Below are 14,773 nucleotides of genomic sequence, written 5' to 3' on the forward strand. Positions count from 1 at the left end.
ATGTCACTTTGCAGGAAGTGTCCCGCGGCCAGACTGCACGCGACACATATGTCAACCCTCACTGCCAATCAAACGCTGATCCGGCGTTTTTTGCGCATCGCCGATTGGCTGATTTACGATCGGCGCATCGGTGCTGTCCTGCAGGCAGCCGCAGTGACTCCAGTGTTTTGACTGAGCAGCAGCTGATGGGACAGAAGAGAAGCTCACCTGGAGCAGGACTGTCCTCCACAGGTAGGCTGCATGCACAAACTACATTACATAGCATTTTAAAAAGGATTGGTACATCTACATGTTGCAGTGTTTCTTTGTCCAATTGATAATTGGACTAAAAATACCTGCGACCCATTGGATAACATACATTATCTAATAATTACGTTTGTGTAATTTGTCTTATTTTTTTACTGTGTACATGTTGAACCCAGTGGGGGAAATAAAAAACAACAACCTGAGACTGACTGGATAAGCTATAACTTACAATAATATACATATATAATATTTACATTTGTTTATTCCTCTTGTTTATTTCAGTGTACATGTTGACAAAGTGCCTATCGAGTGATTATGAAGAGTCTGAAGGCAAAGTTTAAAAAGAATGAGGTAAGAGCCATCTGTTGAACATGTAGTACAATACCTGTTTTATGACAGTATGTCCACAGGCCGTGTAGAGAAATAAGACACACAAGGTGTGTTTTAAATTTGTAAAGATATCACTTGTGTGTGTGTGTGTGTGTGTGTGTGTGTGTGTGTGTGTGTGTGATTGTGTGTGTGACTGTGTGTGTTTATGGGGGGCACTGGGATTCAGTGTCACCGAGCAGCAGCAGGAGAGCAGGTCTGCCTCCAGACTACTGCAATAACCAGAGATCTCAGGTAGCCTTCAATTATTCACATACACACACATGCACGCACGCACACACACACACATACACACACACACACACACACACACACACACACAAACACACACACACACACACACACACACACCCACATACACACACACACAGAATCAAGGAATTCCTACTTCCCTGCTGTTGCTGCTACATTACCGTGAAGGGCTTTATAATGTGGGGATCAACCTTGTTCTCAAATGTGCTGCATTTTTTAGATTCTTTTCCGGCTCCATGTAGCAGACTGGCTAACTGGTGTCACTGACCTTGCACCCCTGCAGCGCCGGTGCACAGGTACCTGCATAAACCTGCAGCTGCTGGCTCTACAGTGTGGTCTGAGCATTTAGATCCTGAAGATGCTCTTAGCACCATTATACTCTGTTACTGTCAAGTCCACTTAAAGGGAAATTCTACCTCCCTGTTACCTTAGACTGAACACTAAGGGATCAGCACAACAATGGTGACAAAGCTGGTCTTCTTGGATGACGCTAATGAATAGTTTCATTTAAAAGATAGATAGATAGATAGATTTATTGATTGATAGATACTATTAATAACCATGCTAATCAGCAGAACAGAGTGCAGCTTATCCAGCTCGTTTCTCCTCTTTGTGCTGAGTCCTCACATCACACAGGCCCCGCTCCGCTCTGTAACTGCAGAGGAACAGATCTGTGACGCTGCCAGCAGGGGAACCATGCAGGACCTGAAAAGAACTTATAGAGAGAGAGAAAACAGAGGCTTCTACAGAGAGGCAGGCAGCAGAGAAATGATTTAAGTTATAAAGCGGGCAGGACAGGGAGGAAAAGAAGGAGGTGTCAATGTGTGTGAGTGTGTGTGTGAGGTGCAATGGTAAGTCTGGCTGTGTCCCTGCTAGCAGCAGGATCAGGACGACAGGATGCTGTTTTGGATGCGCACAGGGAGGTGCAGTAAAGGGAGACGAGAGCACAGAGAGCAGCAGTGTTAGTGTATGGATTTGTGCCTGAGTTTATGTGTGACAAGCTTTTCTATTTGAGTGTAGAATACATTTTCTGGTATGTATATCACTGATGTGATGCTTTGACCTCTAAAAACGTTTAAACTTAATGTTTAGCTGGTGTTATACTGAACTTGTCATCCGTGTGTGTTGTCAGCCAGGACACACGGCGGTGGGTTTGTACACTGTGGCTGTATTTAGTTAAGTGTGTGGCGTCCTGTTAGCAGTATGGATCCTCAGCAGCCTGTTTTTAGCCTGATGAAGCGGTTCTGTCCTTGTCTCAGCCTGCTGCCACTGCCAGTAGGTATCTTCTCTATAGAGCCAGTAAACATATGAACAAATAGAAAAGAACACTGATAAGTCTTTACATTCTATTCATGATATGTCTGTCATAAAAGTATGTGACTTGCAAAACTACCCTCTCAATGATCTCAGGCAAAAACGTATTTCGTCATCATTGTTTGTCACACACTCTAATTTCATCATATTTCTTTTGGCAGCCCATCCCCTCTGTTGTATGTTATGAGATATGCAGTGTGGTATCAGTTTCCTTTGGGGCAGTGTAGGGTGATGACCTGTTCTCCCCCCTCAGAGTCAGGACTGGAGTAAGAGTGATGAGAGGCTGCTGCAGGCCGTGGAGCAGAATGAACCCGACAAGGTCTCTGCTCTCATCGTCAAAAAAGGTCTCTGTCCCACCAAGCTGGATGCTGAGGGCAAGTCGGCGTAAGTTAATCATCACATTTTTACTCTTTTTAGTTACTTTGGTAAATAATTTCTTATGCAACATAAGTCATTTTTCATGGAAGGACTTACCTAGCACTGAGCATTTAGATGAAGTTCTTAATTAGACCTGTCCAGGATGTACTCCACCTCCCGGCTAATGTCAGCTGGGATCTGCTTCAGCCCCCTGTGACCCTTAAAGGATGAGTGGTATATAGATATATTTAGCGATAGATAATGGATGGATGGGGTTCTTAATTAATTAACTGTTCCTGAACATTTTTTGTAAATTATTTATTTTTATCATCTTCTCTCTTTTGCTGTAAGTAGAGCCTGAATGATATGGATTTTTGAATGGATGTTCGTGAGTGAAAGATTTCCGATATATCAACCAATATTTACATTTAAAAAAATGGCAACAATTTCTAAAATATTATATGTAATTGAGTTTTTATTTTTTACAGTTTAACCATGAACAATGTTTTTATTATTATTACCTATAGATAAAGAAAAGAAACTACAAAAAACAAATATGTAGAACTTGAATTAGCTAGATAAACTGAAAATGTAAACATAACTGCACATATTCTCTGCTTTGTTTATTCAGTAAAATTAATGTCAGTAGATATGTCAGTAAAAGGCTCAAATCAGCTTATTTCAGGCTAACCAATATATCGGTCGGGCTCCAGCTGTAACTTCTATAAAGCAACAGTTTTGGAACAATTCCAAATAAAAGACATATCAAATGGAAAACAATTCTCATTTCTCATCTCTAATCATAAGTGACACATTTTGCCCTTCCTCTGTGTCACAGTTTCCACCTCTGTGCATCCCGAGGCCGATTGGACTGTCTGGAGGTTATCATCTCTCATGGAGCAGATGTCAACGTCCCTGACGGTGCTGGTACGGTGTTTCATTATTCAATAAAAGTTTTATCTCTAAGGCCAAGGTTGTTGAATCTCATGGATTGTTTATAAACCTCTCTTTATTTCTGACTGTCTCACTCCAGGCTTTAGCGCTCACCACCTTGCAGCCAAAAACGGCCATTCAGAGTGTTTAAAGAGACTCTTACAGGTAAAATACTTGTTTTCTGGGTAAATAGATTAAAAGCTTGGAAAACAAATTTTATGGGATTTTTAAGGCTACGTTTTCTCTAACAGGAGAGATTGGCAGTTGATTGCACCGACAGCATTGGCAGGACGCCACTTCATCATGCAGGTAACAGTTACACAACCACAACAGTTTGGTTACTGTAGCCAAACAGTAAGATACTCACATAGTGTGTGACATACACACGCTCCCACACTAATATAGATCCCATTCAAGTAGCATATTGAAAGCAAATAGGTGAACATTTAACCCCTGACACTGAATCTTTTATCCATCATTTCAATATGTAAGTTGATGTTATTTGGATATCAAGCATAGTTCTGAATTTTTCTGCAGCGGTCAGCGGCTGCTTGTCATGCACTGAGACCCTGTGGGACTTTAAAGCCAGTCTGGATGTCCAGGACAGTGTAAGTTATTATTACAGAGATAGAAAATGACATTTTGTTTGGTTAATCAGGGGTTTACTTTTTATTTACTGCAACCAACGTTGCTTTTGCTGCATGATGTTTGTATAATCGTGTTTGTCTCTGTAAGGACGGGGCCACCCCTCTGATTTTAGCAGCTCAGATGAGCAGAATGGAGCTCTGTGCATTCCTGTTGGGACGAGGTGCCAATGCAAACATTCAGGACAACCAGGGAAGGTAAGTTAAGTATGACTGAAAGCTGGAAGGACTTGATGCAGACTGGGATGCGATGCAGCTTCTTAAGCTAAAGATAAAAACCTCTTCCAGATTATTGTCCCAGCAGTAGGGTTGTCTGGGTCAGGGTGTAGGATGGATTCCTGTAGAGGGTGTCCAGAGTATTTGGGGGAGATTATAAGGGATGAAGGTCAGGACCCCCAGCAGGGAGTACCATCTTTTAATTTGGGTTAGATAACCTCTACAAGGAAGGAAATCTACAGTACTTCACAGATTTTTTATGGTTGAGTAAGTGTTTTCTTTCTATTTCATGATCCTGTATGTGAATCACAGATCTGCCTTAATGTTGGCTTGTGAGAGTGACAGTGTCGAAACCGTAGAAGCTCTGCTGAGAGGCGGGGCCAACACGCAGCTGGTTGACGCCTTTGAACGCAAAGCCACTGACTACAGTGCAACCACGGGCAACAGGCGTGTCTCACAGATGTTGCAAGAAGGAGTTCCTCCAGGTACAGTATGAGGCCCGTGGGAACTTTTTGTTTTGGAGAGATAAAAGGGATAGGTTCTCTAAAATCAAATGGAGTAAATGAAACATTGACAGTAACAAATAACAGACCATCAGACCCAGTGTATCCTGGATAGATCCTGTAATAAGAGGAAGTGGATTGGAAGGCAGCTGGCTGTGATTGTTAAGTGGGGTTTGAAAAGAAAGGGGACGAAATACTCGTTCCACTTTTCTCTTGTAACAAAGATTCAGCTGTTATATGAAAAACAGATGTGTGACTGGTTGGAAAAGGAGATGAAAGAGAGAATTAGGTGAATGATGCATGACCACATTACTTCTTTTTCTACATTTTGGTGGATTTACTACAAGATACATATAAAACCACTATGATATGCTACATTTTAAAAAGTGGATGGAAGTGAGAGTGTGTATACTGGTGTGTGTGTGTGTGTGTGTGTGTGTGTGTGTGCGTGCGTGTGTGTGTGTGCATATATTCTAATGTGCCTGAACCTCACTGCTGTCGAGGTTACATTTTTTTGCTGTGTGTGTCTTTTCCCTCTGCACACATAGCTTCTGAGGGCGCAGACGAGGAGGTAAGGTTGCACAGCTTTGTGTTGCATCACTCCCTCAGTCAATGAGCTCATGCCCCATTCCGGCCGATCATATTGTGCATGTTTTCCAAAATGAGGTCATTGTTTTTGTGTGCAGCTCTCTTTTTTTGGGGCTTATTGCTGACCCTTTGTCTTTATCTCAGTTACCTCTGCTTTTCCATTTTAAGTTGAGCTTGACGCCACTTGTCTTTGATCCCCTCCCGAACCCACACACAGCCCCCGCAAGTCCCCTCAGGCGCCTCATCAGTGCAGGGGGGGACTACCCCCCGCAAACGGAAAGCTCCTCCACCACCCCGCTCTCCTCTCCAGGTACTGAAAGAACCAGCTCAGTGGATGGAAAACACATTATTTAACCGCACTTAAAGGCCAGCCTTGAAGTATCACCAGTGCATAAAACATATCAGTGGGAGCAGTGTCAACTGTTACTTTTCTTCATCAGAGTATAAGTGATAAAACCAAGAAAAGCCAAGATTTTTTTACAACTTCCATTTACTTCTACTTTAATTTATACCTGTTATGACTAATGCAGTTAAATTTGATTGTTTTCTGTCGCACAGATGCAGGTTTTGCCACCCTCCCCACAGCCCCGGAGTCCTGCTCCCCTCGGCCAGACCCCTTCTCCCCTGCCCCGGTCACCCTCCCCTTCTCCGCAGCCTCCAGAAACACAGCAACCAGCCCAGGTCGGCTCTTTGAATCTTGAGTATTGTTCAGTCATTACTGGTGTTCGCCCTTTGTATTGCATGTAATGCAAACTGTGTCAGGTAAGTCATATATTTTGTGATTGTCTGTGTTAGGCGGAAGACGAGGAGGTGTTTGAGGAGATTCGACGGCTCCGTCTGGAGAGAGGCCGTCTGCTTCAGAAGATCAAGGCCTTGGAGCAGCAGCAGCAGAGCGCCATCTCTGCCTTGGAAGAGGTACTGCAGACTCACCCTTAAAAATATTTAAGGATTTCATGTAAACCTTCTCAATAGATGTCAGAGAACATATTGCCTCTGAGTGTTTTTATGTGTGTACTACAGTTGTCCCAACTAAAGCAGCGGTTAGAGGAGGCAGAGACAGAGAGAGACAAGCTGCTCGAGGAGCTAAAGGGAGTTCATGGTATTGAGGCCAGTGACTCTGAGGACATGGATGAAATGTTTGACTTCCCAGGTATGTGATCTGTGTGTACATGTTATTCCCCGGGCCCTGGCACAGAGCATGCATATACATCCAAGCACTTATCCCTGCTATATCATGTGGGCATTCTTGCCTGTATTCTGACTGATTATTCCTGTTGGTTGGTTTCTCTTGGACATTCCCATTAGAGAAGCTGCTCTCCAAGCGCTCCAGAGCCTCTCCTGCTCAGGATGAGAACACTGACTCAGCCAGTCCCTCCCCTGGCCCCCCAGACCCAGGAACTGTTGCTGAGCTGCGTAAACAAATAGAGGAACTAACCTCGCAGAACTCAGAGCTTGTTCTCAAAGTACAGGTAACAACATGGAGCAGACAAATACATAAATACACGTAGCTAATGTATGTAACACACTCACGCCTACTGAGACACATGTTAATTCAAAGAGTTAATTCACAATGAATATACTAAACATCTCCTCCAGTTTTCTCATTCTCTTGCACACACACACAAATACACACAAACACACACAGACACACACACACACACACAAACTAAAGTTGCTTTAAACATCTACTCAGGAAATTTTCCAGAGGCTGTATGTGTGTGAATACAAATGTCTGAGCCAGTTACTTTTTTTGCCAGCCCCCTGACAAAATGTCCGAGTGAGCCCATGTGAGAATAAAGAAGGACAATTCACGGCAAGCGAGTGGGCATGTTGATCATGTTTCTAACTCTCACTGGACCAAAAAAATAATAAAAATCTCTGGATAGACTAGATACAAGAAAAAAATTTCCGCTGTGGAAATCACAGTGGAATTGATACGTCATGTCCTGCCTCTTGCATGCTCTTCCCAGGCCCCACCCTCAGATTTCATGTCTGAAAACAACTTTACAAAGCCACACAGTGTCTTTACAGAGACTTTAAATCAATAGCGATAGTGAAGTGATTATTAAATGTTTTCCTGGCAGAAGATGAAGCTGCTGTTTCGTGGGGAGCTGTGTGTCCCCGGCTGGAGCATTAGTCATCACCACTTAAAGTTTATGTTGTGCACTCTGGTACACTAATGCACTGAGCCACTTGTGTTCACACAAGTATAAATAGAACAACACAACATCAGATGCAGACATGGCGACATTTTGTAGTCATCCCTCACTAACTGGGTCACGCTGGATGAACGGTTTAAGTTTTTTTTAACAGTATTCTCTCATGTTGTGGGTTTTCCTGCACCACTGTATGAGCAGCTGTGATCTAGGCTAACGACTTCAGCTCTGCCCTGCTGTGTTTAAGAAGAACCAGACAGGAAAGTGGGAGAGGCAAAGTTAAGAGAGGATGTGAGGAAGAAGGTCAGAACCACATCTCCTGCTGTGATTTACTGTAAATGATGGAAAACAGAATACAATTCATAATGACTCAGGTTAACTAAAGGGAGCTCTGGTGATTTTAGGTCAGTTTATTATTCTCTGGGAGTTTTATTGAGCCTGTAAAAACATTGGCACAGTCTTCTGTGGCTCTGGGGGGCTCTGTCTGAAAAAAACCTAGGGTGATATCACCAAGGTTATATGTGCATAGGCCTTAATGTATAAATAAGTAAAGTTTATTATAGAAACTCTGTTACAAACTGGAGGTGTGGTTTTCAAAATATGTGGAGATTTAACAGGATGAAAAGATCGTATGAAATTATATATTGTAAGTTTCATCATGGCAATGTATGTAGTTACCAGCACAGGCTGAACTGTAAAATTTAAAGTTGTCCATAATATTGTTTTGCTTTTTCTAAAGCGTTCATCCCTGCTTGAATTTAAAAAATATATATTTTTACAAATAAATATTATTTTAAATCAGGTATTACTATTATTATTATTTCTGTTGTTATTATTATCATTATTATTTCCTCTGTGATGTATACAGATGCTGGAGATGTTTGAGAAGGACGACACAGACATGCAGACCTCCAGCCCGGACTCCATCCCCTTAGCTCAGTATGAGACCCTGAGGAAGGAGTTTGAAGCCCTTCAGGAGCGCCTCTCTCAGGCCCAGACTTCAGACGAGACCTGCAGTGTAGCAGATGAGCGGTGAGACTGATTCATTTATTCATCTATTCAAATGAGTTGACTCCCCTGTATATAATTTATTCTGAGATGTGCTCACCTTTGTGTATATCAGCCTCAGCAGTATCTGGTTGCTGCTTTGAAAAGGGCCATTTTAAAAAGTGCTGAGCGTTTACATTTCTCCTGCAGCATGAAGGCATAGATGCTAAATCTTTCTTATTGTAATTTATCTTCTATAATAAGGACTGATGATTTATATATGCATCAAAATACACTGTATATGTGCATTACGACGCTTCAATAATCAAGTGTTAGTGTGTTGAAGACTCTATGATGTAATGCTGAAATGATTAGTAGAATAAATAATTGGTGGATAAAATAGACAGAAAATTATTCAATAAGGAATGATTTATTGAGCAAAATGCCTGATGTTTCACTTTTCTAATGGAACATTTGGTTCTTGTCTTTATTTTTTATATTTGTAAATTGAATATATTTGGGTTGTTCATCACCATGGCCTTTGGGAACTTCTGGCACCCAAAGATTAAAGCAACACTATGTAACTTTTATTGAGCCACAGCGCCCTCTGCAGCCACACATGGTGATTAATTCTGTTGGGCTTTGATATATTAAGTTTCCTCACTGAATATTGGAGATCAGTTACTTCTCAGTCTCTTTTAACTAATCTACTTTTCAGCATTACTTTTGACTCAGTCAGTCAGTTTCACACTTCTCACAGGAGGTCTGACCTGCTCACGTTACATAGAGCAAGAACAAAGGTTTAGAGTGAGGAGTGGGAATGAAAGCGGCACCATTCTCCATTTTTAGTCAGTGTAACATCAAAGTTATTTTGAAGCTGCTATTCCACAGTACAAAAGTTGCATAGTGTTGCTTTAAACTGATTGATGAACGAGTAGTATTATGAGATGATCTAGAATGATGCTAGACATGTTCCTTCATTAGTAATTCGATCACTAACTTTTGTATTACTTGAGATTGATAATACTTGTCTTCTTCTGCAGTGGTAAATCTCAGGAAGGAGGTGCAGACGCAGAGAGTAAAGAGGCTTTGAAGGAGAAGCTTAGTGTGTTGCAGGAGCAGTTGGCCTCCTCCCAGTCTGAGCTGGAGGAGCTGAAGGAGCAGATGCGTCTTGGGGTGCTCTCTGTCGAGTGTGGTGAGGGGGATACTGCCATGGCAGGTGCTGGCAGTGAACGCGGGTCTGGGGCTGTAGGGGAGGGTCAGAGTAAAGAGGCGCAGCAGCTGAGAGCGAGGGTGACGGAGCTAGAGGAGGAGCTTGCCAAGACACAGGGCGTGGAGGGGGGTCAGAGCGGCCAGGACAGCAACACAATCAAACAGCTGAAGGACAAAGTAGAAAAACTTCAGGCTGCTCTGACCCAGAAAGAGTCTATGAAAGAAGAAGTGGCAAAAGACGGAGAAAGGAAAGAAACAGAGACGGTGAAGGGCCTTCGTGACAAAGTGGCTGAGTTGGAGGCAGCCCTGGCAGAGAGCAGGGTATCAGGGAAAGAGGGAGGAGCAGCGAGAGATGGAGATCAGGTCCGTCGTCTGCAGGAGCGTTTAGGAGAGCTAGAGGGGGAGCTGAGGAAGTGTGTGCCACGCTCTGATCTGGAGGAAGTGCAGGTGACTCTGGGGCTCCAGTGTGAGCAGCTGGCCAGGGAGAGGGCAGCAGTGGCCCGACGGCTCAACGATGCCCTGCTGGAGCTGGAGAGACTCAGGCCTCCTCCACGTGGTGGTGATGATGAGGAGGAAGATGAGGAGGAGCACTCAGAGAGCTTGGAGCGCTCAGTCCTATTAGGTATGTAGTGCCATTAAAACTAAATATATATATAATATTTAGATGTTAGTTTGGGACTTTTTTGACCATTTAATGACTCTCTCCAATCAGAGCCCTCCAGACGCACCTTGGCAGCAGTGACAGAGGAGCTGGAGGTGGCACGACAGGAAGCAGCCCAGGCTCTGGATTGCCTGTGCGCAGAGCGAGAGGGCAGGGCACTGGACGCCCTGCAGCAGAAAGATGCGGTGCCGCTCTCAAAGCACAAGGAGGCGCTCTCCGCAGTGTCAGAACAGCTGGCTCAGACGCTGCAGGAGCTCCAGGAGGAGAAGATCCTCCGCTGCAAAGCTGAGGAGCACGCTGTTGCACTGGAGGCCAAACTGCAGCCCATGCAGGATGCCATATCCAGAGAGGAGCATGACAAAATCAAGGTCAGCAAGGACAGGGACGGAAAAGGATGATTAAATGAAGGAAATCAGGCAGAAGAACACAAGGGTCAGGGGGACAGACACAGAGTAGAGGGGCCGGATATAGTCTTGTAATTGACTTGTAAGTGGTTGAGCATGTGCATTGGGGCTGGACTCCAAATGCACAAGATGGTGGCATTTTTACCAGAATATTTCAGCTTCACTTCTGGATACTGGGAGGAAATAGAGATGCATTATCTATCTTAAATGACACTCTCTGGATTCTAGAAGGGCTAAACTCCAACCCTAAGTTTAAGTTAATTTATCAAACCTAAGATATCTACCATTTGGAAATTGCACGATAAAGGTAAAGGCAATACAAAGATTTACTAAGGTTCCATTTTTGTTAAAATAAGTTTTAATTCACTTGTTTTCTTTAAATTAATTTAAAAACTGTAAAAATCAAAGTAAGTGACATACACACAGTATATACAGAAATGTGAAAAGGTATGTAGACAGCTTAATGTAAAAGCATTTCGAGCACAAACTTTCAATTTTCAAATTGTCACTAGACAGAAAGATATGCATTGTCAGTCAATCTCCGCCTCTTGCCTCACAGGCAGAGCTCCAGTGCTCCCTGCAGGCCAGCGAGAGCAGTGCAGCAGCAGCACAGGACGCTCTGACTGAGAAAGAGATGGAGCTGAGAGAGCTCAAGTCCCAGAAGGCCGCAGAACAGGGCCTCATCTCCAAGGAGGACCACGAGGCCCTGCGGCTCTCTTTGCAGGCTGATATCAACGGCATCACGGCTCGTTTCAACGACCTCACCCGCAAACATGAGAAGACCTGCACCGAGGTGTGTGCATGTGTATGTGTGTTATTGTTTCTGGTTTCTCCAATCCTTTCAGATGCTGTCTAAAGCCAAATTAGATGTTATTGTGTCTGCCACAAAGTGAGCCATGTTCCGTGAAGGCCTCTTTCCTGCCTCTACATTATTCATTAGTGTATTACTTTCTCTTTTCAGAGCCATTTAGTCCGTCTCATTGATCCCTCTCTATATGTGCTTAGTGATGCACTGAAGTATGTGCACTGTAGGATCCTGATGACCATGTCACATGTGTGGTGGCATTTATAAATACTCTCACGTTGTAAACTGAGTAACTACTTTTCCAGCTCAGGTTTGGAAACAGAGGCATGCACAGAGCAGGATTTCTTTTATGTACCTCATAAACTGAGTCCTGCTAAAAATAAAAGTTACACAAAAACAGGCTGTCTGGCAACCAACCAATTTAGCAATTTGTAGGTGTGCGCACACACGCACACACACGCACACACCTTAGTATGTCAAATCAAACTTTCCTCAAACAGAAACACATTCATCTTTGGTTAGTGTGTAGATTTGCTGGTTTACTGCAGTGTAACCCCAGCGTGGTTGCAGAATGACAAAAGAGGGAACTGTAACCATTGGGAAATACCCACGAGCAAAGATTCAGAGAAAAACGGTGCAGGAATAGATTTTACTGAGAAAACCAGGAAACAAGTATAACATGAGATTTATGGTGAAGACAATTAAACAGCACAAACCGTTTTTCTGCAAGTGTGTATTATTTGCCAATTTGAAGGCTAAAGTAAGTTTAGCATTTGATTTTTCATTTAAATGAATGATTCATCCCCTGTGATGTCAACAAGGTTGAAAAGGGATGTAGCTGCATAGTATAGGGAACCTCCCCCGGGGTCAAGACGGTGGTGGTTGATGGGATGGAGAGATTGAGTATCTGAATGAGTGGACTCGGCTGGGCTCGACCAGGGCATTGGATATGGAGACTGGAGGTGACTGGGGTCGTAGTGAATCACTGAAACAACAGCTGACAGCGATAGAGAGGAGAACAGACCTAAAGCTCCAACATGATTGGTTGATCGAGATCAGGGCAAATTCTGATTGGATTACTGCAAACACCCACAGTGAATAGGAGTGAGAGATTATTCTGAATGAATTGGAGATAGGACATCAGCAGAAAGCATCTGAACTGGACATATAACCAAAGTGTCGGGATGCCACTGGTGGTTTTACTGGTTTAGGTGTTCCAGGTGCAGAGAGAGGCTCTTTTTAACAAAAGCGAGCGGCAGGTCGCAGAGTCCCAGCTGGCCACGGTGCAGCAGCAGCTCGCTGAGCTACAGGCGCAGTCCAACCACATCCAGGAGCTCCACAACAATGTCCAGGAATCCCAGGGCCTGGTGAAGGAGAAGGACCGCAAGGTGAGAGGTTGGCTGTTCAAATTTCTCCTGTTGAGGAAACCATCAGCTGACTGGTGTGTCTCTCTTTGTGCAGATAACAGAGCTGTCCAAGGAGGTGTTCCGGCTAAAGGAGGCCCTGGGAGCTCTTTCACCTCCTCTGGGCATCACGTCCTCATCCTCGTCTTCATCCACCCATCTTGGTAACCCCGGGCAACAAGTGGCCCTGCAGAACAGAATCTCTACACTCACCCAGCAGCTCCAGGTGAGGAGAGACCTGACACAAGACTGCATCATGAGTAGTTTCCTAAATCACCATTAATTAAATCTACAAATATGTAAAATGGCAAAGCAGTAACATTTTGTGTGACCTTTTTTTTGCAGGACTGGGAGAGAAAGCACAAACAGGTGGTGACTGTGTACCGCTCTCATTTACTGGCAGCTGCACAGGTCAGTTGAATGCACACATACATGCCAGAGCTCAAATTCAGACTTTTCCTGAGTTTTATGGAGGATTGGATCAATTACATTTTTTTATGTGCGACTGGCTGGACAGCCCATAATCTGGACTGTGAATAGCACTGACTGCTGAATTCACTCCAGTTTTTAATGCAAACAATAAAAAGCAGGCAGCTATAGTTCAACATCTCTGTTTACCAGACAGAGAAGATGAAATTTCAGAGGAGGTGCAGGGCTCAGACAGTTGCACTGTACAGTGGGTAATTTGGTGCAGCTTGATTTAATGTTAGATTGTCTGGCCTTGATGGAGGTATGGGCTCTACCGAGTGCTGTTTGATTTCACGAAAACAAGGGGACAGATGACCACTAAACTTTGGAAGTTTGTGGTATGAGAAAGGGAAGAATTGATTAAATTTTGGTGCAGATCCAGTTTTTTCCCCCACAACATTGTGAGATAAGTTTTCTTGATTTTGAATGATGTTTGTAATTTGGTGCAGATCTAAATAAAAATCTGGATTTAGTGAATATAAATGGGGCCTTGGCAGAGGTATCTCTAGAGTGCTGTTCTAATTACCTTTTATGTTCATGGCGATGATAGATTGTTGCGATGTTCATCTTTAAGAAAACTGTTGGCTTCTTAATTGCGGTGCAGTTTTCTGGCGTTGGATCAGGGGTTTTGTTTATGTAGGTGATAACCTGGGTGCTGCTGGGGAGGTCTGTCCTATAGAGAGCACTCTGCCTGTACACATGCTACAAGGATTAATCTGCAGCAACTTTGCATCATTCTCTGCTGCCCAACAGGGTCGAATGGATGAAGAAGTGCAGGGTATGCTACGCCAAATCCTGAGGATGACGCAACAGGGAAACTGATCCTTAAACCAAGTCTCTTTACACAATCTACAGCTCTACAGCTCAGGATAAAGGACAGCAACCTGCGGGACTATTATAAGATCTCCTCGAGAAAGCCAAATACAACTGAACTTTGATCAGACATAGCTGCATGTGTACAAAACAGTAACCTAATCAACCGAGGACTGACTGAAAACCAAGCGGTGACAAACACGCCTGTGGAGTACGTTTATACCATGTCAGGGGTTTGTGGCAGCAGGTGACTGTGGGTGCAGCAGAGTGGTGGTTTAGTGGAATCATATTCACTGATTGTGTGACAAGATGACTGATTTTATATGATATTGTTATAATAAAACAGAAACACAAATGGCTCGCTTGTTGATCCTGTTCTTCATGCACACACACTATGTTGAAGCAGCAGCTTCGACACGGTCTC

At 43.6% G+C, this 14,773-nt stretch overlaps 1 protein-coding gene across 2 annotated transcripts; it reads left to right on the top strand.

Moving 5' to 3' along the window:
* The first annotated feature begins 121 nt into the window (after window positions 1-121).
* Window positions 122-14,707, top strand: ankrd24 (ankyrin repeat domain 24). Of its 2 annotated transcripts, XM_069522140.1 has the most exons (23): window positions 122-231; window positions 529-597; window positions 2,453-2,583; window positions 3,395-3,483; window positions 3,590-3,654; window positions 3,741-3,798; window positions 4,027-4,097; window positions 4,225-4,331; window positions 4,662-4,834; window positions 5,401-5,423; window positions 5,658-5,750; window positions 5,999-6,121; window positions 6,236-6,355; window positions 6,461-6,590; window positions 6,746-6,909; window positions 8,465-8,628; window positions 9,627-10,417; window positions 10,508-10,824; window positions 11,420-11,653; window positions 12,877-13,053; window positions 13,127-13,294; window positions 13,414-13,479; window positions 14,290-14,707. In XM_069522140.1, the coding sequence occupies exons 2-23, from the start codon at window positions 562-564 to the stop codon at window positions 14,356-14,358; spliced, it is 3,369 nt and encodes a 1,122-aa protein (XP_069378241.1). In that variant the 5' UTR covers window positions 122-231; window positions 529-561; the 3' UTR covers window positions 14,359-14,707. The 2 variants fall into 2 exon arrangements, with proteins under 2 accessions (XP_069378241.1, XP_069378242.1); XM_069522141.1 differs by lacking the exon at window positions 5,658-5,750.
* Window positions 14,708-14,773: the final 66 nt, after the last annotated feature.

The sequence above is a fragment of the Paralichthys olivaceus genome, chromosome 3 (assembly GCF_024713975.1).
Source record: "Paralichthys olivaceus isolate ysfri-2021 chromosome 3, ASM2471397v2, whole genome shotgun sequence".
Taxonomy (NCBI): Eukaryota; Metazoa; Chordata; class Actinopteri; order Pleuronectiformes; family Paralichthyidae; genus Paralichthys; species Paralichthys olivaceus.